The following is a 26,729-nucleotide window of genomic DNA, read 5'->3' as shown; positions in this document are numbered from 1 at the left end:
TGCTGAAGGAATGCCTAGCAAGCAAAACAATCAACAAAAACGTGAAAGTTATCATTTTAAAACTATTATCATTTTTGAACTATGTATGGAGATGAGAAAACCTCAATCAGAAAAGTAATGGGATTCTGGGTAGGTCAAGTGAAAATTTAACATATTTTCCTTGGAAGAGGAGACACAGGTGAATACATTTGTAGTCCTGTTCTTTGGATTAAAAGCAGTATTAGAATTTTAGGGCTACAGACTTTCTGGGACTAAAAAGCTGGGAGGGACTATATATTGCGGAGACTAAAGCACCGGGGGTCCTGATACTGTTTCTTTACCCTTCCACATCCTGTAGGAAGGGTGTGTTGTCTTCCTAAGTTTGCTTCAAGAACCAGCTGTCTTTAGAGTTTATATTCTTTTAAATGGAAGTCCATAGAGTTTGTGTGAGTCCTTCCTTGCGATTAAAGGCAACTGCAGAAGGAAGCAATAGAACAAGACTTTTCCATTTACTTCATTCCAACAGGACCTTACTGCATGAAAAGTGTCATTGACAGTAGACTACCCCACAGAAGAAGCAAGCTAGGAAGGAAAGAGCAGGGCAAAACATGATGCTGAGTTCTGCAGAGCACCTCATTTTCTAGTAAGTTCTTAATCTTTCCTGAAATATCAAGAACTTGGAGCAGGCGTCTTTCTGATCATTTCCCACTAATGTAAGGCACCTGGATTGTTGTGATAAAAAGTCTGAGGAAGGGGGGGGGGAAAGACAGTCTGAGAAGTTCTGAAAAACAATGTCAAACTCCAGTATATGCTGTATTATGGACGTGGATAAATTTTGAAATTTTTTTGTATAGGAATGCAGAGCTGAAGTTCATTGAAAAATGTATTTTCTCCATGAATTATTTGCTTATTCAAGTCACTTTCAGTGTATCAGAAGGACATTTTGCAATGGAGTGCTGAGTTATGTTGCACATGGAATTTTGCAACTGAGGTAATGGATGGATGGTATTGAGGACATATATATATATATGGATGGTATTGAGGACATGTATATATATATATGGATGGTATATATATATATGGATGGTATATATATATATGGATGGTATATATATATGGATGGTATATATATATGGATGGTATATATATATGGATGGTATATATATATATGGATGGTATATATATATATATGGATGGTATATATATATGGATGGTATATATATATGGATGGTGTATATATATATGGATGGTATATATATATATGGATGGTATATATATATGGATGGTATATATATACGGATGGTATATATATATATGGATGGTATATATATATATATGGATGGTATATATATATGGATGGTATATATATATGGATGGTATATATATATGGATGGTATATATATATATGGATGGTATTGAGGACATGTATATATATATATATATGGATGGTATATATATATGGATGGGATATATATATGGATGGTATATATATATGGATGGTATATATATATATGGATGGTATATATATATATGGATGGTATATATATATGGATGGTATATATATATGGATGGTATATATATATATGGATGGTATATATATATATATGGATGGTATATATATATATGGATGGTATATATATATGGATGGTATATATATATGGATGGTATATATATATATGGATGGTATATATATATATGGATGATATATATATATATGGATGGTATATATATATGGATGGTGTATATATATATGGATGGTATATATATATATGGATGGTATATATATATATATATGGATGGTATATATATATGGATGGTATATATATATATGGATGGTATATATATATGGATGGTATATATATATGGATGGTATATATATATGGATGGTATATATATATGGATGGTATATATATATATGGATGGTATATATATATATATATGGATGGTATATATATATATGGATGGTATATATATATGGATGGTGTATATATATATGGATGGTATATATATATATGGATGGTATATATATATGGATGGTATATATATATGGATGGTATATATATATATGGATGGTATATATATACATATGGATGGTATATATATATGGATGGTATATATATATGGATGGTATATATATATGGATGGTATATATATTTTTTGGATGGTATTGAGGACATGTATATATATATATGGATGGTATATATATATGGATGATATATATATATGGATGGTATATATATATGGATGGTATATATATATATGGATGGTATATATATATATATGGATGGTATATATATATGGATGGTATATATATATATGGATGGTATATATATATATATATGGATGGTATATATATATGGATGGTATATATATATGGATGGTATATATATATATATGGATGGTATATATATATATATGGATGGTATATATATATATATGGATGGTATATATATATATATGGATGGTATATATATATGGATGGTGTATATATATATGGATGGTATATATATATATGGATGGTATATATATATGGATGGTATATATATATGGATGGTATATATATATATAGATGGTATATATATATATATGGATGGTATATATATATATATGGATGGTATATATATATGGATGGTATATATATATATGGATGGTATATATATATGGGTGGTATATATATATATGGATGGTATATATATATGGATGGTATATATATATATGGATGGTATATATATATATATGGATGGTATATATATATGGATGGTATATATATATGGATGGTATATATATATGGATGGTATATATATATATATGGATGGTATATATATATATATGGATGGTATATATATATATATGGATGGTATATATATATATATGGATGGTATATATATATGGATGGTGTATATATATATGGATGGTATATATATATATGGATGGTATATATATATGGATGGTATATATATATGGATGGTATATATATATATAGATGGTATATATATATATATGGATGGTATATATATATATATGGATGGTATATATATATGGATGGTATATATATATATGGATGGTATATATATATGGGTGGTATATATATATATGGATGGTATATATATATGGATGGTATATATATATATGGATGGTATATATATATATATGGATGGTATATATATATGGATGGTATATATATATGGATGGTATATATATATGGATGGTATATATATATATGGATGGTATATATATATGGATGGTATATATATATGGATGGTATATATATATATATGGATGGTATATATATATATGGATGGTATATATATATATGGATGGTATATATATATGGATGGTATATATATATATGGATGGTATATATATATATGGATGGTATGGATATATATATGGATGGTATATATATATGGATGGTATATATATATGGATGGTATATATATATGGATGGTATATATATATGGATGGTATATATATATATGGATGGTATATATATATGGATGGTATATATATATATGGATGGTATATATATATAAGGATGGTATATATATATGGATGGTATATATATATGGATGGTATATATATATGGATGGTATATATATATGGATGGTATATATATATGGATGGTATATATATATGGATGGTATATAGATATATGGATGGTATATATATATATGGATGGTATATATATACGGATGGTATATATATACGGATGGTATATATATACGGATGGTATATATATATACGGATGGTATATATATACGGATGGTATATATATATACGGATGGTATATATATATACGGATGGTATATATATATGGATGGTATATATATATACGGATGGTATATATATATACGGATGGTATATATATATGGATGGTATATATATATATACGGATGGTATATATATATGGATGGTATATATATATATGGATGGTATATATATATGGATGGTATATATATATGGATGGTATATATATATGGATGGTATATATATATACGGATGGTATATATATATATGGATGGTATATATATATATGGATGGTATATATATATGGATGGTGTATATATATATATATATATATATATATATATATATATATGAGATCCAAGTGCTAATTACAGGTATCTTCCTGTAGAATTACAATGGTTCAGCTGAGGCTGTAAATATCAATTAAAAACAGATTAGAGAAAATAAAGAAGGAAGTCATACATTTTTTGACATTTTTGGAATGTGGTAGGAATTTGAAGGTTAAAAACAAACTAGTGCTATGTTCTGCATCCTGATCATATTTTAGTCTTCAGTAGAAAGACCATTTATTCAGTACGGCATCAAAACACCTTGCTACCGTTCTTTCTCCCAGAAGTGGCTTCAATTTGGGTCTATACATTAACTTCCACTGTTAATTAAATTTATCTTACATAAAATGTTGACCAAACACTATTTCTGCCTGAAAGTTCTAATGTGGAAGGGACAGTGCTTCCTCAAGAATGTCATGTGGTGATTAATGAAGAAGACAGAGTTTCAAGAAACCTGGGCAAGGGCTATGACGTATGTCTGCATCTAGGGGCAAAGAGGAATATTGTTCAATCCAGACACTAACAGCAAGGGAAGGCATCCTGTAGGAAGTGACCACAGACCAGAGTATAAAGAAAAGTTTTATAACTGAGAATTAAGGGTAGCAAGAAAAATATTACCAGCATTAGAAACGACATTCACTTTCCTCTTTTCTATGTTGAAAAGGTAAGTGTGATAGAATAATTTGGAAGAAAGGGAACATATTATATATCACAATCACAATGAACATTTTTGTCAACGATTGAGAACTTATGTTGAATGGGCAATTTGGAGAACGCTGAATAGAGTAAAATGGGCATATAAGTAGGGGTTGAAGTTGATTTATGTGCTCCTTTATGTCTTGATAGTGTCAGGCGTTGAGGGTGGGCTTTGCTGTAGATATCTTAAAGTCATTCACTCACCTTCAGCTTCTGAACTAAAGGTGCAATGAACAGTAGTGGTAGGAGAAGGAAATACTCGTTTGTTAAATTCAAGGAATGCACTGGTATCTCATAACGTGAAAATTTGATTATATCTGTATTGGAAAAAGAAAAGTTTAGTTTTTGGCTTAATTGAAATATCTTGTTTTCTCATCCAAACAAAGTTATTAGACTATAAAAGGCTTTCCATAACAACACTTATATAGCTAAAAAAAATAATGGGATGATAAAGGAGGGCTGCCCCATCCCCCTGGACCTCACTTGGTCTGGTATTTGACAGGAAAAAATATAAGAAGAAATACTTACATGTAGTGTGTTACTCTGCACTTATAAGTAGTCAGTGTCCCAGTGAAGTGAGGGAATTATCAGATGTTGAGCTGCTTCTTGGAATTTAAGGGTAATTGAACAAGCGATGAGGTATGAAAGTCCAGAGTGGGTGGGAAAGCCTGGCAAAAAGTTGTAATGATTCCAGAAAGGAGATGGCAGTTATTTCCTTCCCTACAGGCAGAGGTAGATCTTATAGGAAAGAAGAGGGGTCAAGAGGGACAATTTGTCCTAAATTATCCCCAACCTTGTTATATCAGGTAGATTAAATGATAGGAGCTTATGAAGTTGGGTATCAGTGGTATGTAGGGCACATGATTCTACGGAGACATTCTTTGGCAGAGCAGATTAAAGTTCTGCTCCTTAAATAAAACAGGAGTCTCCAAAATAATGAGCTCATCTTTCCCAAGACATTATTGATTGTTGACAGGGACAGGCACCACACAGTTGCTTACATATTTGTTGGGTAAGTCAGGGGCTGAATGGCATGCTCTACCAATTACTGACAGTATATAAAGGTCCAAGTGTAGTAGAGACTTCACTTCACCACATCTACTTGCAACCCACCTGAATTCTCTTCTCCTGACAACATGTGTTGCAACTACGGGAACTCCTGTGGCTATGGCTGCGGATGTGGCTATGGCTGCAGATGTGGCTATGGCTGTGGCTATGGCTCAGGTTATGGCTGTGGCTATGGGTCTCGTTATGGCTGTGGCTATGGCTCACTCTGTGGCTGTGGCTATGGCTATGGCTATGGCTATGGCTCAGGCTGTGGCTGTGGCTGTGGCTATGGCTCGGGCTGTGGCTGTGGCTACGGCTCCCGTTGTGGCTGTGGCTATGGCTCAGGCTGTGGCTGTGGCTATGGCTCAGGATGGGGCTGTGGAAAAGGCTCCTGCTCTGGGTGTGGATATGGCTCTTGCTGCTATGGCTACCGGCCATTTTGCTACAGAAGATGTTATTCTTCTTGCTGCTAGACCATCACTCTCCAAGCTCCATTTGCCTCTGAAATAACACGACCAAAGCAGCAATTGAAGCAAGGATCCAAACCCCAAGATTTCTATGTCCATGGAATTGCATGCTTGACAGAGGATTTGACCCCCAGTGAACTTTTGTCAGATGGCATCTTGAGGCTCCAGGTCATGTGGTATCACCTGACTATTTCCCAAATGTTGGTCTTTGTTCCCTTAATCTGGATTCTGTGTTGGGACTGTGCCCGCGATCCTAACATTTTTGCCCACAGTTGGGCAAAAAACTTATTTTCAATAAAAAGGGTTCTTTGCTTCTAACAAATCTCTTTGTTCTTCTTGAGAATTATTCCTTTTTTTGAGGTTTTAGGACCTGTCTTGAAAATTGGGCTGACAATACATTTCATGAGCCTGGGGGCTCTTCCTTGATATAATACAAGTATTTCTTCTCATCATGCATGAGAGATAATGTCTTCTCTACCTGTATCTCATATCTCTCATGCTCAGGCACTCACATCCAACGCAAGTTACACAGCATTTCAGAACCATGCACTGGAAATCACACTGAGTCTAGAATGGAGCTGGAGGAAAGAGGAGAAGGAAAGACCCTATTCAAGAGGTCGTGAAGCCCAGGGAGGGGCGTGGTCTGAGTGCTGAAAGGATGAATGTCATGGAAGAGAGATTTCTTAGGATTAATGAGAAATTAGAAGTGGACTCAGGTGACACATGAAGAGCTAAGGCAAGGATAAGTTAGAGGAAATGTGTGGTATCATATCATGTGCATTTTGATGAAAGTGCAAATGTATTTGTTCGCATATATTGAGTTTGAAGAAATTGATTTAAGTCACTCGTTTGACTAATAGCTTTGAATGTGTTTGAAAGGGAATAGCCATATACACTGAAGATACAGGAGCAAAACTGTAGCCGAGTTTCCTGTTCTCAGAGTGTTCACATTCTAAAAGGTGAAAACAACAACAAAAACAACAACAAAAAGAATTAATTAAGATACATTTAGACAGATAATTGCTATGGAAGGAATAAAAGTTTCCTGGGAGTAGAAAGTGAAGGTTGAAATATTGGAGAGATAGTTCAAGGAGGTATTTTGACATTTTGAGTCAAATGAATTGGCATCTGTTACAAGAAACACTAGAAAGGGAATAGTAAGTGTAAAGGAAGAAGAGAAATTCATTATGTTTTGGGTATGATCAGTGGTGTCACAATTTTTAGTGGAAAAGAGCAAGCACTAGTGGTTAATGGTGCGCTCTAGTGACTTAATTGGTGCAGATATAAGAATGGGATGAGTTTGAGAGCCTACCACTTTGTGGGTTCTGCGTTCAGTGTCCTTTCCTCATGTGACTTTCCAGATCTCTAACACTGTATCCTAGTACATAGAATGTCTTTTCAGGCTCAGTTTCCATGGGCAGCAAAAAATGACTCACTGTCTCATACCCATGACAAGGGTCACTGCACACAGGCCGAGTCCGAGGTCCCTGTAGCTAGAAGCCTTCACCCAATGGCCAATTGCAAGGAAGACGGCTCTGCCATAAAAGTCTGCCTTATAGCGAGGCTATGCCCAGGACATAATGTGTCCTACTGATGAAGAAACAGGGTGTTTTAAAGATTTGGACAGTTTTCACAGATGGAATATCCTGAAGTCTGATCTGAGTACAGACCATACTCTGGGTAAATCTGAGGTGGGGAAATCCTACAAAGAAGGGAATGGAATTCTAATAATTACAGTTTGTTGAAAGTCTACTCATATTTCATTATGCACCTTGGGCTTGAAGGCTTTGAAAGAGTGAAGAATATCAATAGCTAGCCATCTATATAATAATTTATATCCTATAAAGGGTCAATCATTTATTAGACGTATAAGATAATTTGTACACCTGGAAAAAGGTCCTTGTAAACTAACACATATTTCATAAAGTGAAATTTGAGACTTAGTCAAAGAATATTTGAGGTTCTCAGCTTTCATGAAATGAGAACATCATGATATCGTATCCAAATATCTTATAGCTTCTAAGGTGCATACCAATGCTTCAACATATTTTTGTTTCACTGCATCTGATTTTTTGGGGAAATGTTGAGTTCAAATTATGTACAGCGTACTCAGAACTAAGTGGTGATTCAGGGATGCACAGAATAAGAGATTTTTTTTTTTTCCCTGCCATCATGGATCAGTATCCTGAAATCTGAATGGAAAGATACAAGAAATTATGCAATAAAGACAGAAAAATTTTCCAACAGTTAGGAGTACTGTGACCAGGAAATGGGCACTTGAAAAGTAATGTGTCTATTCCAGAGAACTTGTGTATTAGAAGTTAGAGTATTGATTTTCAAGAATGAGAGAAAAGTAGAGAAAATAAATGTAACGATCAGCTGGAATAGGATATGTTTTCTTTAAACTTCTTGGAAGGGATGAAACACAGCAGAGTGATCAGATAGACCAATGACCAATGGAGGAAAAAGTAGTTGGAAGTACTCTCACCAAAGGAAAAATATTGAGTAATGAATGTTCTCCGAAAAGGAAATCAGCAGCTTTATGAAAATCTTTGTCGAAGGCTTTCCCTAAAGGAATGAATACCACACATTTCTGTGTTGTTGATACTACAGTGTTGAGTAGAAGGAATCATTTTCCTGAGTTTATACCCCTCTCCATCTTGGATTTCATAGCTGTTATAGTAAAAAGATAATTTAAATTTTTGATTCTGCCTGATTCAGAAAATGGGGTTTTAAGTAAAGCTAAGTAAGCTGTTTAAGTAAAGCTAATAACGAAGATAAGCAAAAGCATCCCAACAACCAAGCAAACAAAAAATTAATCTTTCTTTCTTTCTTTCTTTCTTTCTTTCTTTCTTTCTTTCTTTCTTTCTTTCTTTCTTTCTCTCTCTCTCTCTCTCTCTCTCTCTCTTTCTTTCTTTCTTTCTTTCTTTCTTTCTTTCTTTCTTCACTTCACGTCTGGTGATGGAATGATTGGATATTTGGTTTAATTGGGAAGAAAGGAAATATTTGGAATTAGACACCAGTAAAGAGAGAAGCTTATTTATAGATGGCAAGTTTACAAACCAAGGTTCTTTTTTTTTTTTTTTTAGATTTTATTTATTTATTTGACAGACAGAGGGAGAGCCAGCGAGAGGGGGAATACAAGCAGGGGGAGTAGGAGAGGAAGAAGCAGGCTCCCAGCAGAGGAGCCCAATGTGGGGCTCAACCCCAGGACCCTGGGATCATGCCCTGAGCCGAAGGCAGACGCTTAATGACTGCGCCACCCAGGCGCCCCAAACCAAGGTTTCTAGACCTCAGCACTATTGACATTTTATGTCAGGTGTTTCAATGTTGTTGGGAGCTATTTTGTGCCCTGAGACTAGCATCTCCCCTTGTTTTTAGCACAAGAAGCCAGTAGGTATTTACAGGAGGTATCTGGGTATGAGAAGCCTGGCAAAAAGTTGCAATGATTCCAGAAAAGGAGATGGCAGTTATTTCCTTCCCTTTGCGGAGAAGTAGATATTTTAGGAAAGAGGAGAGATCAAGAGGGACAAAATTTGCCCAAATTCCCTGAAGCTTGTTATATAAGGTATATTAAATGATAGGAGTTAGGAGTAAATTAAAATGTTGCTCCTTAAATAAAAAGGGAGACTCCAAATAATGAAGTCTCTCTTCCCAAGACATTAAGATTATTGCCAGTGACTGTCACATGAAAGTTGCTTACATATTTGTTGGGTAAGTCAGGGGCTGAATGGCATGTTCTGCCAATTACTGACAGTATATAAAGGTCCAAGTGTAGTAGAGACTTCACTTCACCACATCCACTTGCAACCCACCTGAATTCTCTTCTCCTGACAACATGTGTTGCAACTACGGGAACTCCTGTGGCTATGGCTGCGGATGTGGCTATGGCTGTGGCTATGGCTCAGGCTGTGGCTGTGGCTATGGGTCTCGCTGTGGCTATGGCTATGGCTCAGGCTGTGGCTGTGGCTATAGTTCAGGATGTGGCTGTGGTTATGGCTCGGGCTGTGGCTGTGGCTATGGCTCAGGATGGGGCTGCGGAAAAGGCTCCTGCTCTGGGTGTGGATATGGCTCTGGCTGCTGTGGCTACCGGCCATTTTGCTACAGAAGATGTTATTCTTCTTGCTGCTAGACCATCACTCTCCAAGCCCCATTTGCTTCTGACATGATATATCTGGAGAGATGACTGATTCAAGGATCCAAACCCCCACATTCCTACATCCACGGAATTGCATGCTTGGTAGAAGATTTGACCCCCAGTGAACTTTTGTTAGGATGGCATCTTGAGGCTCCAGGCTGTGTGGTATCATCTGACTATTTCCCAAATGTTGGTCTTTGTTCCCTTAATCTGGATTCTGTGTTGGGGCTGTGCCAGGGATCCTAAGATCCCACAGTTGGGCAAAAACTTATTCTCAATAAAAATGGTTCTTTGCTTCTAACAAATCTCTTTATTCTTGTTGTGAATTATTCCTTTTTTTGAGGTTTTAGGACCTGTCTTGAAAGTTGGCTGACAATACATTTCATGAGCCTGGGGGCTCTTCCTTGATCTAATACAAGTATTACTTCTCATCATGCATCAGAGATAATGTCTTCTCTACCTGTATCTCATATCCCTCATGCTCAGGCACTCACAACCCAGTACAAATTATATAGTATTTCAGAACTATGCCCTGAAAATCACACTATGTCTCGAATGGAATTGGAGAGGAAAAAGGAAAAGGATTGACACATATTCAGGAGGTTGTGACAGAAGCCCAAGGGAGAGGAGGTGGGGTCTGAGTGCTGAAAGGATGAATGGCATGGAAGAGAGAGTTTCCAGGATTAATGAGAAATTAGAAGTGGACTCAGGTGACACACGAAGAGCTAAGGGAAGGATAAATTAGAAGCAAAATGTGGTATTGTATCATGTGCATTTTGATGGAAATGCTAATATATTTGTTTGGATTTTTTGAGTTTAAGAAGTTGATTTAAGTCACTTCATTTAAAAATAGTTTTGAATTTTTTAAAGACATTTATTTATTTTATTTGAGAGAGAGAGCAAGAGGAAGTGAGAAAATGGGCATGCATGAGAAAAGGAAGGGGCAGGGAGAGAGGGAGACAAACAGACTCTTGTTGAGTGCGTACTGAAATTAAGAGTCAGATGCTTAACTGAGAGCCACTAGGCACCACGTTTTGAGTGTTTCTGAGAGGAAACAGTCTTACACACTTTAGACATAGGAGCGAAATTGTAGATGGGTTTCCTGCTTTCGGAGTGTTTATATTCTAATAGGTGATAATAAAAAAATAAGGATTAATTAAGATATATTTAGAGAGATAATTGCTATGGAAGGAATAAAGTAGCTTCCTGGGGAAAAGAGAGAAGGTTGAAGTATTGGAGGGATAGCTCAGGGAGATATTTTGACATTTTGAGTCAAATGAACTGATGATGCCAGTCATAAGAAATACTGAAAAGTATGGTAGTGATTGTAAAGGAAGAAGAGAAATGCATTATGGTTTGGGTATGATCAGTGGTGTCACAGTTTTTAGTGGAAAAGAACAAGGACTAGTGCTTAAAGCTGCTCTCTAGTGCTTCACTTGGTGCAGATATAAGAATGGGATGAAAAGTCCAGTCTGAGTCTGAGAGCCAACCACTCTGTGGGTTCTGAGTTCTGTGTCCTTTCCTCACGAGTTTCCAGATCTCTAACACTCTATCCTATAACACAGAATGTCTTTCAGGCTCGATTTCAATGGGCAGTGAAAAATGACTCACTGTCTTGTGTCCATGACAAGGACCACTGCCCACATCTGAGTCTGAGGTCCCTGGAGCTAGGTGCCTCCACCCAACAGCCAATCACAAGGAAGACGGCTCTGCCATCAGACCTGGAGTGAGGCTATGCCCAGGATATAATTTGTCATACTGATGAAGAAACAGGGGTTCTTCAATGGTTGGGTAGTTTTCATAGATGGAATATTTGTACTTCTGATGTGAGGACTCTGGGTAAATCTGTAGTGGGGAAATTCTACAAAGAGGGGAAGGGAATTCTAATAATTACAGTTTGGTGAATATCTACTCATTGTTTTATTATGATCCTTGTCCTTGAAGGCTTTCTGAAAGAGGGAAGAATATCATCCATTAAGTATCAATATTGTAATTTACATATCCATTAAAGGGCCAATCCTTTATTAGGCCCAAAAGATAATTTAAACATCTGGAAAAACATCTTCATAAACTAACACATATCTTCAAAATGGGAAATTTTGACCCTCTTAGTCAAAAAGCATTTCAGACCTGCAGTTTGAATGAAATGAGAACATTGTGATAATGTATCCAAATATCTTATGGTTTCTAACCGGCACAACAATACTAGAACACGTTTTTGTTCTTAATGTGTCTGATTTTTATCGGGAAAATATTGATTGAGTTCAAATTATGTACTGGGTACTCTACTTAGAACTAAGTGGTGATTCGGGGATGCATAGAATAAGAGATTTTTTTCCCCTGCCATCATGGGTCAGTATCCACAGATCTGAATGCAAAGGTACAAGAAATTATAAAATAAAGACAGAAAAATTTTCCAGTAGTTAGGAGTATTGTGACCAGAAAGTGGGTCCTAGAAAAGTTATAGGTCTATTCTAGGGAACTTGTGTATTAGAATTTACAGTTTTGAATTTCAAGAATGACAGAAAAGTAGAGAAAATAAAGTTTAAGTATAATGGGATGTATTTTTCATTAAGCTTCTTGGAAGGGATGAAACACAGCAGATATATCAGATAGACCAGGGTTTAACTGGAGAAAAAGTAGTCAGAATACTCTCAACTGATGGAAAAATTTTAAAAATGAAAGTTCTCAGAAAAGGAATTCAGTAGACTTATGAATATTCCTGTTGAAGGCTTTCAGTAAAGGACTGGAGGGCACTCATTTCATTGTTGTTGAAATTTGAACATGGAGTAGAAGGAATGATCCGCCTGAGTTTGTACTCCCTTCCCACTTGGAGGTCATAGTTTCCACAGTAAAAAATAATTTAAATTTGGGATTTTGCCTGTTGCAGAAAGTGGTGATTTAGGTAAAATCTAGGCAACCAAGATAAGCAAAAACATCACAAAAAACCCACAAACATGTAATACCTTCTTTCCTCATCTCCTTCCTCTCCTCCTCCTCCTCCTCCTTCTTTTTTGTCTGCATGTCTGATGATGGAACTTTTGGATATTTGGTTTAGTTGGGAAGAAAGGAAATATTTGGAATTGGACACCAGTAAAGAGAGAAGATAATTATCTATCTGAAGCTACAAATCAAGGTTTCTAATTTCAGCACTATTGACCTTTTTTTTTTTTTTTTAAATCAGATGTTTCAATGCTGTGTGGGGCTGTTCTATGGCCTGGGACTAGCATCTGCCTGGTTTCTACCACAAAGAGCCAGTAGGTATCTGCGGTAGCTATCTGGGTGCAAGAAGCCTGAAAAAAATGTTTCAATGATTCCAGAAAGGAGATAGGAGTTATTTTTTTCTGCTTGGGCAGAAGTAGATATTGTAGATAAGAAGAGAGACCAAGAGGGACAAAATGTATCCTAAATTCCACCAACCTTGCTATATCGAGTATATTAAATGATAGGAGCTTATGAAGTTGGGTATCAGTGGTATGTAGGGCACATGATTCTACGGAGACATTCTTTGGCAGAGCAGATTAAAGTTCTGCTCCTTAAATAAAACAGGAGTCTCCAAAATAATGAGCTCATCTTTCCCAAGACATTATTGATTGTTGACAGGGACAGGCACCACACAGTTGCTTACATATTTGTTGGGTAAGTCAGGGGCTGAATGGCATGTTCTGCCAATTACTGACAGTATATAAAGGTCCAAGTGTAGTAGAGACTTCACTTCACCACATCTACTTGCAACCCACCTGAATTCTCTTCTCCTGACAACATGTGTTGCAACTACGGGAACTCCTGTGGCTATGGCTGCGGATGTGGCTATGGCTGTGGCTATGGCTCAGGTTATGGCTGTGGCTATGGGTCTCGTTATGGCTGTGGCTATGGCTCACGCTGTGGCTGTGGCTATGGCTCAGGCTATGGCTGTGGCTATGGCTCAGGCTGTGGCTGTGGCTATGGTTCTCGTTATGGCTGTGGTTATGGCTCAGGCTGTGGCTGTGGCTATGGCTCAGGCTGTGGCTGTGGCTATGGCTCAGGATGGGGCTGTGGAAAAGGCTCCTGCTCTGGGTGTGGATATGGCTCTGGCTGCTGTGGCTACCGGCCATTTTGCTACAGAAGATGTTATTCTTCTTGCTGCTAGACCATCACTCTCCAAGACCCATTTGCCTCTGAAATGACATGACCAAAGCAACAATTGAAGCAAGGATCCATACCTCAAGATCTCTACATCCATGGAATTGCATGCTTGGCAGAAATTTGACCCCCACAGAACATTTGTTAGGATGGCATCTTGAGGCTCCAGGCTGTGTGGTATCATCTGACTATTTCCCAAACGTTGGTCTTTGTTCCCTTAATCTAGATTCTGTGTTGGGGCTGTGCAAGCGATCCTAACATTTTTGCCCACAGTTGGGCAAAAAATTATTCTCAATAAAAATGGTTCTTTGCTTCTAACAAATCCATGTGTTCTTGCTTGTGAATTACTCCTTTTTTAGGTTTTAGAGCCCCATTGAATATTGGGCTGACAATACATTTCATGAACCTGGGTTCCTCCTTGTAATAATATAAGCATTTCTCGTCCTATGTACATCAGAGATAATGTCTTCTCCACCTATTTCTTGTAGCCCTCATGCTCAGGCACTCACAGCACAACAGAAATCACACGGTATTTCAGAACTGTGTCCTGGAAATCACACTGTGTTCAGAATGAACCTGAGGGCAGGGGGAAGAGGGGAAGGAATGACATCTACTGAGGAGGCTGTGACAGAAGCCCAAGGGAGAGGAGGTGGGGTCTGAGTCTGAAAGGATGAATGGCATGGAAGAGAGAGTTTCCAGGATTAATGAGGAATTAGAAGCAGACTCAGGTGACACATGAAGAGCTAAGGGAAGAATAAATTAGAAACAAAATGTGGTATTGTGTCATGTGCATTTTGATGGAAATGCTAATATAGTTGTTTGGATTTTTGGAGTTTAAGGAAACTGATTTAAGTCACTTAATTTATAAATAGTTTTGCATGTTTTTAAAGGGAACTCTCCTACACACTTAAGACAGGAGCAAAATTGTAGACAAGTTCCTGCTCTCAGAGTGTTTACATTCTAATAGGTGATAACAAAAAATAAGGATTAATTAAGATACATTTAGATAGATAATTGTTATGGAAGGAGTAAAGCAGCTTCCTGGGGAAGAGATTGAAGGGTGAAGTATTGGAGAGATAGTTCAGGGAGGTATTTTGGCATTTTGAGTCAAATGAAGTGATACCTATTACAAGAAACACTGGAAAGGATGTTAGTAAGTGTAAAGGAAGAAGAGAGTTTAATTATATTTTGGGTATGATCAGTGGTGTCACAATTTTTAGTGGAAAAGAGCAAGGTCTAGTGGTTAGTGGTGCGCTCTAGTGACTTAATTGGTGCAGATATAAGAATGGGATGAAAAGCCCAGTCTACTATCTGAGTTTGAGAGCCTACCACTTTGTAGGTTCTGAGTTCAGCGTCCCTTCCTCATGTGACTTTCCAGACCTCTAGCGTTGTATCCTATTACATAGAATGTCTTTTCAGGCGCGGTTTCCATGGACAGTGAAAAATGCCTCATTGTCTCGTCTCTATGACAAGGGTCACTGCACAAAGGCCGGGTCTGAGGTCCCTGTGGCTAGAAGCCTCTACCCAATGGCCAATTGCAAGGAAGATGGCTCTGCCATCAAAGTCTGCCCTCGAGTGAGGTTATGCCCAGGTTACTGTGTTCTAGTGATGAAGAAATAGGAGTTCTTTCAAGAATTGGACAGTTTCCACAGATGGAATATCTGTAAGTCTAATCTGAGTACCGACTGTGCTCTGGGTAAACCTGAGGTGGGGAAATCCTACAAAGAGGAGATATGTACTGAGTACTCTACCTAGAACTAAGTGGTGATTTAGGGATGCATAGAATAAGAGATTTTTTTCTGCCGTCGTGGATCAATCCCCAGAGATCTGAATGGAAACCCTCTAGATATAATTCAATAAAGACAGAAAACTTTTGAAATAGTCTATAGGTATTGTGACTGGAATGGGGATGTTTAAAAAGTAACGGGTCTGTTCTAGAGAACTTGTGCATTAGAATTTAGAGTTGAATTTCTTTTTTCTTATTAATTACTTAATTAATTATTATTTTTTAAAGATTTTATTTATTTATTTGACAGAGTGAGACAGCCAGCGAGAGAGGGAACACAAGCAGGGAGAGTGGGAGAGGAAGAAGCAGGCTCCCAGCAGAGCAGGGAGCCCCATGTGGGGCTCGATCCCAGGACCCTGGAATCACGCCTTGAGCCGAAGGCAGACGCTTAAAGACTGAGCCACCCAGGTGCCCCAAATTTCTTTTTTAAAATAACATTTTTAAATTTATTTGCCAGAGAGAGAGAACATAAGCACAAGCAGGGGGATTGGCAGTCAGAAGGAGAAACAGACTCCCCGCTGAGCAAAGAGCAGGATGTGGGCTCCATCCCAGGACCCTGGGATTAGGACCGAGCCAAAGGCAGATGCTTAACCAGCTGAGCCACCCAGGTGTCCCTAGAGTTTTGAATTTCATGGATGACAGAAAAGTAGAAAAAAGAAAGTTAATGAGCAAGTATAGCAGGATGCATTTTTCTTTAAGCTACTTGTAGGGATGAAACATAGCAGAGTAATCAGATAGACCAGTGACCAACAGTAGAAAAACTAGTAGGAAGTATTCTCCACTGAAGGAAAAATGTCTAATTATGAAAGTTCTCAGAAAAGGAATTCAGTAGATTTATGAACATCCTTGTTGAAGGCTTTCAATAAAGGACTGGATGGCACTCATTTCACTGTTGTTGAAATTTGAATGTGAAGTAGAAGGAAGGATCTTCCTGAGTTTGTACTCCCTTGCAACTTGGATTTCATAACTGTTACAATAAAAAAATAATCTAAATCTTGGGATCTGCCTGTTTCAAAAAACAATGATTTAGGTAAAATCTAGACAACCAAGATAAGCAAAAACATCACAGAGAAACAAACATATAACACCTCTTTCTTTCTTTCTTTCTTTCTTTCTTTCTTTCTTTCTTTCTTTCTTTCTTTCTTTCTTTCTTTCTTCCTTCCTTCCTTCCTTCCTTCCTTCCTTCCTTCCTTCCTTTCTTCTTTCTTTCTTTCTTTCTTTCTTTCTTTCTTTCTTTCTTTCTTTCTTCTTTCCTTCTTTCTTTCAGGTGATAGAAAGGTTGAATGTTTCCTTTAGTTGAGAAGAAAGCAATATTTGGAATTAGACACCAGTAAGGAGAGAAGCTAATTTATCGATGTGAAGTTACACACCAAGTTTGTAGATCTTCGCAATATTGATATTTTATATCAGATGTCCCAGTGTTGGGGGCTGTTTTCTGCCTTGAAATTAGCATCTTCCCTCATTTCTCCCACAAGGACCCAAAGGTATCTGCAATTGTTATCGGGGTACGAGAAGCCTGGTAGGAAGTTGTAATGATTCCAGTTTGAAAACTGGAGTATCTCTTTCCCTATGGACAGAGGTGGATGTTTTAGGAAGATTAGAGATCCAGAATGCAAAATTTTCCTAAATTCCCCCAACCTTGTTATACAAGGTATATTAAACAATAGGAGGCTGTGAAGTTGGTATCAGTGGATTGGAGACCACGTGATTCTACTGAGACAATTCTTTGACAGAGAAAATTAAAATAAATTTCTGTTCTTTAAATAAAATGGGAGAAAAATAAATAAAAGAGGAGATTCCAATTAATGAACTCACTTTTCTGAAGACATTAAGATTATTGACAGTGACTATCACATGAAAGTTGCTTACATATTTGTTGGGTAAGTCAGGGGCTGAATGGCATGTTATGCCAATTACTGACAGTATATAAAGGTCCAAGTGTAGTAGAGACCACACTTCACCACATCTACTTGCAACCCACCTGAATTCTCTTCTCCTGACAACATGTGTTGCAACTACGGGAACTCTTGTGGCTATGGCTGCGGATGCAGCTATGGCTGTGGCTATGGCTCAGGCTATGGCTGTGGCTATGGGTCTCGCTATGGCTGTGGTTATGGCTCAGGCTGTGGCTGTGGCTATGGCTCAGGCTGGGGCTGTGGCTATGGCTCAGGATGGGGCTGTGGAAAAGGTTCCTGCTCTGGGTGTGGATATGGCTCTGGCTGCTGTGGCTACCAGCCATTTTGCTACAGAAGATGTTATTCTTCTTGCTGCTAGACCACCACTCTCCAAGCCCCATTTGCTTCTGAAATGATACATCTGGAGAGAAGACTGATTCAAGGATCCAAACCCCAACATTCCTATATCCACAGAATTTCATGCTTGACAGTAGTTTTAAGCTCCAGTGAACATTTGTTTGGATGGCATCTTGAGGCTCCAGGCTGTGTGGTATCATCTGACTATTTCTCAAGTGTTCGTCTTTGTTCTCTTAATCTGGATTATGTGTTGGGACTGTGCCAGCGATCCTAAGATCCCACAGTTGGGCAAAAACTTATTCTCAATAAAAATGGTTCTTTGCTTCCAACAAATGTCTGTGTTCTTGCTTGTGATTTACTCTTTCCTTTTGCGGTTCTATGGCCACTCTTGAAAATTGGGCTGACAATACGCCTCATGACCCTGGGCTCTTCTTTGATATAATACAAGCATTACTTTTCATCGTGCATCAGAGATAATGTCTTCTTCACTTATTTCTCAATCTCTCATGCTCAGGCACTCACAACCCAAACGAAATCACACAGTATTTCGGAACTGTGCCCTGGAAATCACACTATGTTCAGAATGAACCGGGGAGAGGGGGGAAGAGGGGAAGGAATGACACACATTCAGGAGGTTGTGACAGAAGCCCAAGGGAGAGGAGGTGAGGTCTGAGCGCTGAAAGGATGAATGGCATGGAAGAGAGAGTTTCCAGGGTTAATGAGAAATTAGAAGCAGACTCACATGACACATGAACATTAAAGGGAAGGTTAAGTTAGAGGAAACATGGTATGGTATCATGTGTATTTTGTTGGGAGTGCATATATGTTTGTTTGCATATATTGAATTTAAGGAAATTTAAGTAACTTTTTTGAGAAATAGTTTTGAATGTTTTTGTAAGGGAACTGCTCTATTCACTGAAGATACAGTAACAAAATTTTAGAGGAGTTTCCTGCTCTCAGAGTGTTTACATTATAATAGGTGATAATAAGAAAAAAACACCAATTAATTAAGATACATTTAGACAGAGAATTGTTATGGAGGGAATAAAATAGCTTCCTGTGGAGGAGAGTGGAGATTAAGTATTGAGAGATAGTTCAAGGAGGTATTTTGACATTTTGAATCAAATGAACTAAGGTTTGTTACAAGAAAGGGCAGTGTTAAGTGTTAAGTAAGAAGAGAAATGCTTGTTTTGGGTACGATCAGTAGTGTCACAATTTTTAGTGGAAAAGAGCAAGGTCTAGTGGTTAATGGTGTGCTCTGGTGACTTAATTGGTGCAGATATAAAAATAGGATGAAAAGCCCAGTCTACTATCTGAGTTTGAGAGCCTACCACTTTGTAGGTTCTGAGTTCAGCGTCCCTTCCTCATGTGACTTTCCAGACCTCTAGCGTTGTATCCTATTACATAGAATGTCTTTTCAGGCGCGGTTTCCATGGACAGTGAAAAATGCCTCAGTGTCTAGTCTCTATGACAAGGGTCACTGCACAAAGGCCGGGTCTGAGGTCCCTGTGGCTAGAAGCCTCCACCCAATGGCCAATTGCAAGGAAGATGGCTCTGCCATCAAAGTCTGCCCTCAAGTGAGGTTATGCCCAGGTTATTGTGTTCTAGTGATGAAGAAATAGGAGTTCTTTCAAGAATTGGACAGTTTCCACAGATGGAATATCTGTAAGTCTAATCTGAGTACCGACTGTGCTCTGGGTAAATCTGAGGTGAGGAAATCCTACGAAGAGGAGAAGGGAGCTCTAATAATTAGTTAGTTGAAAGTCTACTGATGTTTCATTATGATCATTGTGTTTCAATTCTTTCTGAAAGGGGAGAATATCACAACAAGGCATGACTATCGTCATTTATATATCCAGTAAAGGGCCAAACATTTATTAGGCATAGAAGGTAATTTGTATGTTTGGAAAAATGTCTTCGTAAACTAACAAACATCTTCAAAATGTGAAATTTGAGATTCATTTAGTCAAAGAACATTTAAGACTTTCAGCTTGAATGAAATGAGAACATTGGGATAATGTACCAAATATCTTATAGCTTCTAAATGGCACAAAAATGCTTGAACATGTGTTGTTGTTGCTTTTTTTTAATGCACCTGTTTTTTAATGACAAAAGTATTGATTGAGTTCAAATTATGTGCTGGGTACTCTACTTAGAACTAAGTGGTGATTCAAGGATGCGTAGCATAAGAGATTTTCTCTGACATCATGGATCAATATTCAGAGATCTGAATTGAGAGGACTAGAAATTATACAATAAGGGTAGAAAAAGTTTTCAATAGTTCAGGGGTATTTTGATGGGAAAGTAGGTGTTTGAAAAGTAATGTATCTATTCTAGAGAACTTGTGCATTAGATTTTACAGTTTTGAATCTCAAGATTGACAGAAAAGTAGAGAAAATAAAGGTAAACAACAATTGGAATGAGATGTATTTTCTTTAAGCTTCTTAGAAAGGATGAAACGTAACAGAATGATGAGATAGACCAGTGACCAACAGCAGAAGTAGTAGGAAGTACTTTCAATATGCGGAAAAATGTCTACTAATAGAAGTTCTCAGAAAAGGAATCCAGTCCATTTATTAACACCATGTTGAAGGCTTTAAGTGAAGGACAGCATGGTGCTCATTTCTTTGTTATTGAAACTTGAGTGTGGAGTAGAAAGAACGATCTTCCTGAGGTTGTCCTCCCTTCTAATTTGAATTTCATATCTGTTACAGGAGAAAGTAATTTAAATTTTGGATTCTGCTTGGTTTGGAAAACGGTGATTTAAGTAAAGCCTAGACAACCAAGATAAGCAAAAACATCACAGTAAACAATGAAACAAACCGAAAAAGAGAAATCTTTCCTTCTTACCTTCTTTCCTCTATTTTTGATTCATGTATGGTGATGGAATGATTGGGTATTTGGTTTAGTTGGGAAGAAAGGGAATATTTGGAATTAGACACTAGTAAAGAACCCAATTTATTGATGTGAAGCTACATACCAAGGTTTCTAGATCACAGCATGATTGACATTTTATTTCAAATGTTTCAATGTTGTTGGGGGCTGTTCTTTGTCCTGAGATTAGCATCTTCCTTCCTTTCTAACAAGGAGCCAGTAGGTTTCTGCAGTAAGTATCTGGGTACAAAGTTGTAAAGATTCCAGAAAGGAGATGGCGGTTATTTCCTCCCCTATGAACAGAGGTAGATATTTTAGGGAAGAGGAGATCAAGAGGCACAAAATTTCCCCAAATTCCCCCGACCTTGTTATATCAGGTAGATCAAATGATAGGAGGTGGTGAAGTTGGGTATCAGTGGTATGTACAGCACATGATTTTACTGAGACAATTCTTTGACAGAGAAAATTAAAATGCTGTTCTTTAAATAAAATGGGAGTTTCCAAAATAATGAGCTCATCTTTCCCAAGACATTATTGATTGTTGACAGGGACAGGCACCACACAGTTGCTTACATATTTGTTGGGTAGGTCAGGGGCTGAATGGCATGTTCTGCCAATTACTGACAGTATATAAAGGCCCAAGTGTAGTAGAGACCTCACTTCACCACATCCACTTGCAACCCACCTGAATTCTCTTCTCCTGACAACATGTGTTGCAACTACGGGAACTCCTGTGGCTATGGCTGCGGATGTGGCTATGGCTGTGGCTATGGCTCAGGTTATGGCTGTGGCTATGGGTCTCGTTACGGCTGTGGCTATGGCTCACGCTGTGGCTGTGGCTATGGCTCAGGCTGTGGCTGTGGCTATGGCTCGGGCTGTGGCTGTAGCTATGGCTCAGGCTGTGGCTGTGGCTATGGCTCAGGCTGTGGCTGTGGTTATGGCTCGGGCTGTGGCTGTGGCTATGGCTCAGGATGGGGCTGTGGAAAAGGCTCCTGCTCTGGGTGTGGATATGGCTCTGGCTGCTGTGGCTACCGGCCATTTTGCTACAGAAGATGTTATTCTTCTTGCTGCTAGACCATCACTCTCCAAGCCCCATTTGCTTTTGAAATGATACATCTGGAGAGATGACTGATTCAAGGATCCAAACCCCCACATTCCTACATCCATGGAATTGCATGCTTGGCAGAAGATTTGACCCCCAGTGAACTTTTGTTAGGATGGCATCTTGAGGCCCAGGCCATGTGGTATCATCTTACTATTTCCCAAATGTTGTTCTTTGTTCCCTTAATCTGGAAGCTCTGTCTGGACTGTGCCAGCCCAACCGCAGTTGGGCAAAAAATTATTCTCAATAAAAATGGTTCTTTGCTTCTAACAAATCTCTTTGCTCTTCTTGTGAATTGTTTTTTTGTGGTTTTTTTGGGGTTTTTTTGTTTGTTTTTTTGGAGGTGTTATGACTCTTGAAAATTGGGCTGACAATATGCTTCATAAACCTGGGGTTCTCCCTTGATATAATACAAGCAGTACTTCTCATCATGCATCGGAGATAATGTTGTCTTCACATATTTCTCAATTCACTCATGCTCAGGCACTCACAACACAACACAAATCACACACTATTTCAGAACTGGGCGCTGGAATTCACACTGTGTCTAGAATTGAGGTGATGGGGAAAGAGGAAAAGGAATGACACCTATTGGGAAGTTGTGAAAGAATCCCAAGGGAGAGGAAGTGGGGTCTGAGTGCTGAAAGGATGAATGGCATGGAAGAGAGTTTCCAGGAATAATGAGAAATTAGAAGCAGACTCAGGTGATGCGTGAACAACTAAGGAAAGGGTAAGTTAGAGGAAAAATGTCGTATTGTATCATGTGCATTTTGAGGGAAGTGCAAAAATATTTATTTGCATATATTGAGATTAGGAAATTCATTTAAGTCATTTAATGACAAATAGTTTTGATTTTTTTTCTTTTTAAGATTTTACTTATTTGTTTATTATTTACTTATAAAGCATGAGCAGAGGGAAAGGAAGCTAGAGAGAGAGATCTCTCTTAAAAACTTTATTTATGTATTTGTCAGAAAGAGAGAGAGGGAGCACACAAGCAAGGGGAGTGGCAGGCAGAGGGAGAAGCAGAATCCCTGCTGAGCAAGGACCCAGATGAGGGACTCCATCCCAGGACCCTGGTATCATGACTTGAGCTGAAGGCAGACACTTCAACTGACTGAGCCACCTGGGCATCCCGGAGAGAGAATCTCATACACACTCTGAGTTGAGCACAGGCTCCATGTGGGGCATTCTCAGGACCCTGAGATCATGATCTGAGCTGAAATCAACAGTCAGATTCTTTACCAACTGAGCCACCCAGGAGTCCTATCTCTTTGAACACTTTTGTTTATTTATTTTTATTATTAAAGGTTTTATTTATTTATTTGAGAGAGAGAGAATGAGAGAGAGAATGAGCATGGGTGAGGAGCAGAGGGAGCAGGAAACACAGATGCCCTGCTGAGCAGGGAGCCTGATATGGAGTTCTAGCCCAGGACTCTGGGATCACGACCCGAGCCAATGGCAGATGCTTAACTGACTGAGCCACCCATCTCTTTGAAAGTTTTTGAAAGGGAACTGTGCTATACACTGAAGATACAGTAACAAAGTTGTAGAGGAGTTTCTTGTTCTCAGAGTATTTATATTCTAATGAATGATAATAAAAAATAGTAAGAATTAATTAAATTAAATTTAGACAGATAATTCCTACAGAAGGAATAAAGCAGATTCCTGGGGAAGAAAATGAAAGTTGAAATATTGGAGAGATAATTCAGGAAGGTATTTTGACATTTTGCATCAAATGAACTGATGCCTGTTACAAGAAACACTAGAAAGGATGGTACTAAGTGTAAAGGGGGAAGAGAAATGCATTAAGTTTTGGGTTTGATCAGTGGTGCCACAATTTTTAGTGGAAAAGAGAAGGCCTAGTTCCTTAAATAGGCTAGCTTTGTTTGAGGAACATATAAGAATGCAATGAAAATTTCTGGTTGACTTTATGAGTTTGAGAGTCTACTGATTTGTTGGGTTTTGACTTCAGTGTCCTTTTCTCATAAGACTTTCCGGAACTCTAACATTTAGATCCTGTAATAGAAAATGCCTTTTCAGATTCAATTTCCACCATGAAGGATAAATGAGTCACTGTCTCATCTCCATGGCAAGGTTCACTGGGCAAAGTTTGAATCTGATGTCCCTGGAACTAGGGACAAATTCTAAGGAAGAGCCAATTCTAAGGAAGATGGCTCTGCCATCAACATCAGCACTGGAGTGATGCTATGCCCAGAACACAATGTGCCCTACTGATGAAGAAACAAGTGTTTTTTGAGTTGGACAGTTCACAGATGGAATATTTATTAGTTGGATCTGAGGACTGACTGTGCTTGCATAAATCTGAGCTGGGGAAATCCTACAAAGAAGGGAAGGGAATTCTAATAATTACAGTTTATTGAAAATCTACTCATTTTTCATTATGTATCTTGTGCTTGAAGGCTTTTGAAAGATGGAAGAATATCATCAATTTGTCACCTATACCCTAATTTCTATCTCCAGTAAAGGGTCAATCATTTATTAGACATATAAGATAACTTATACATCTAGAAAAATGTCTTCATAAACTAACACACATCTTCAAAATGTGAAATGTGAGACTCACTTAGTCAAAGAATATTTGAGACTTACAGCTTGAATGAAATGACAACATTGTGATAATGTATCCAAATATCTTACAGCTTCTAAGTGGCACACCAAAGTTTGAACATGTTTTTGCTTCAATGCATCTCCTTTTTATTGGGGAAATATTGATTGATTTCAGATTATGTCCTGGGTACTTCACTTAGAACTAAGTTGTGATTCAGGGATGCACAGAATAATAATTTTTTTCTGCCATCATGGATCAGTATCCTTACATCTGAATGGAAAGGTACTAGGTATAATGCAATAAAGATAGAAAACTTTATCAATATTTCAGGGATATTTTGACCAGAAGGTGGGTGTTTGAAAAGTAACATGTCTATTCATGGAAACTTGTGCATTAGAATTTATAGTTTTGAATTTCAAGAGTTGACAGAAAAGTAGAGAAAAAAGAGGTAAAGAAAAAGTGGAATGGGGTGTATTTTCCTTAAACTTCTTGTTAGGGATGAAACATAGCAGAGAAATGAGGTAGACCGGTGACTAGGGTTGAAAAAGCAGTTGAAAATACTCCCATCTGAAGGAAAATTGTGTAATAATGAAAGTTCTCAGAAAAGGAATAAAGTAGCTTTATGAAAATCCCTGTTGAAGGCCTTTTATAAAGGAGTGGATGGATCTCATTCCTTTGTTGTTGAAATTTGAGAGTGGAATAGAAGGTACGATCTTCCTGAGTTTGTACTCCCTTCCAACTTGGATGTCATAGTTGTTACTGTAAAAGATAATTTAAGTTTTGATTTCTTCTTGCTTCGGGAATTGGTGATTTAGGTAAAACCTAGACAACCAAGATAAACAAAAACATCACGAACAGACACACATAAGACACCTTTCTATCTTTGTGTTTGTTTGTTTTGTTTTAGTATGCATGTTAAGTGATGGAAACGTTGGATGTTTGGTTTAGCAGAGGAGAAAGGAAATATTTGGAATTAGACACCAGTAAAGAGAGAAGGTAATTTACCAATGTGAAGCTATACACCAAATCTAATCTCAGAATTATTGACACTTTATATCAGATGTTACAATGTTATTGGGGGCTTTTCTGTGCCCCGAGACTAGCATCTCCCTGGTTTCTCACACAAGGAGCCAACAGGTATCTGCCGTAGATGTCTGGGTATGCAAAGCCTGACAAAAAGTTTCAATGATTCCAGAAAGGAGATGACAGTTATTTCCTCCCTTACTGAAAGAGGTAAATATTTTAGGAAATAGGAAAAATCAAGAAGGACATAATTTTCCTAAGTTCTCCTAAATCTTGTTATATCGGGTATATTAAATGAGAGGAGCTTGTGAAGTTGGGTATCAGTGGTATGTAGAGCACATGATTCTGCTGAGACATTCTCTGGCAGAGCAAATTAAAGTTCTGCTCTTTAAACAAAAAGGGAGACTCCAAATAATAAGCTCACTTTTCCTAAGACATTAATGATTGTTGACATTGACAAACACATGAAAGTTGCTTACATATTTGTTGGGTAAGTCAGGGGCTGAATGGCATGTTCTGCCAATTACTGACAGTATATAAAGGTCCAAGTGTAGTAGAGACTTCACTTCACCACATCTACTTGCAACCCACCTGAATT

At 37.8% G+C, this 26,729-nt stretch overlaps 5 protein-coding genes across 5 annotated transcripts; all 5 read left to right on the top strand.

Annotated features, from left to right (window-relative positions):
• The first annotated feature begins 5,887 nt into the window (after positions 1 to 5,887).
• On the top strand, positions 5,888 to 6,271 carry LOC125281495 (keratin-associated protein 21-1-like). Its single transcript, XM_048215081.1, has one exon. It carries the CDS (start codon positions 5,888 to 5,890, stop codon positions 6,269 to 6,271), a length of 384 nt encoding a protein of 127 aa, XP_048071038.1.
• Positions 6,272 to 10,103: 3,832 nt separating this feature from the next.
• On the top strand, positions 10,104 to 10,397 carry LOC125281494 (keratin-associated protein 21-1-like). The gene has a single exon (XM_048215080.1). The coding sequence runs from the start codon at positions 10,104 to 10,106 to the stop codon at positions 10,395 to 10,397; it is 294 nt and encodes a 97-aa protein (XP_048071037.1).
• Positions 10,398 to 14,166: 3,769 nt separating this feature from the next.
• Positions 14,167 to 14,532, top strand: LOC113249738 (keratin-associated protein 21-1-like). The gene has a single exon (XM_026491204.3). The coding sequence runs from the start codon at positions 14,167 to 14,169 to the stop codon at positions 14,530 to 14,532; it is 366 nt and encodes a 121-aa protein (XP_026346989.1).
• Positions 14,533 to 18,315: 3,783 nt separating this feature from the next.
• LOC113249737 (keratin-associated protein 21-1-like) lies at positions 18,316 to 18,585 on the top strand. The gene has a single exon (XM_026491203.2). The coding sequence runs from the start codon at positions 18,316 to 18,318 to the stop codon at positions 18,583 to 18,585; it is 270 nt and encodes an 89-aa protein (XP_026346988.1).
• A 3,560-nt stretch (positions 18,586 to 22,145) lies between these two features.
• Positions 22,146 to 22,511, top strand: LOC125281493 (keratin-associated protein 21-1-like). Its single transcript, XM_048215079.1, has one exon. The coding sequence runs from the start codon at positions 22,146 to 22,148 to the stop codon at positions 22,509 to 22,511; it is 366 nt and encodes a 121-aa protein (XP_048071036.1).
• Positions 22,512 to 26,729: the final 4,218 nt, after the last annotated feature.

The sequence above is a fragment of the Ursus arctos genome, unplaced genomic scaffold, assembly GCF_023065955.2.
Source record: "Ursus arctos isolate Adak ecotype North America unplaced genomic scaffold, UrsArc2.0 scaffold_4, whole genome shotgun sequence".
Lineage (NCBI taxonomy): Eukaryota > Metazoa > Chordata > Mammalia > Carnivora > Ursidae > Ursus > Ursus arctos.
Note: the sequence above shows the minus strand (reverse complement) of the source record. Positions and strands in the feature narration are given on the sequence as shown.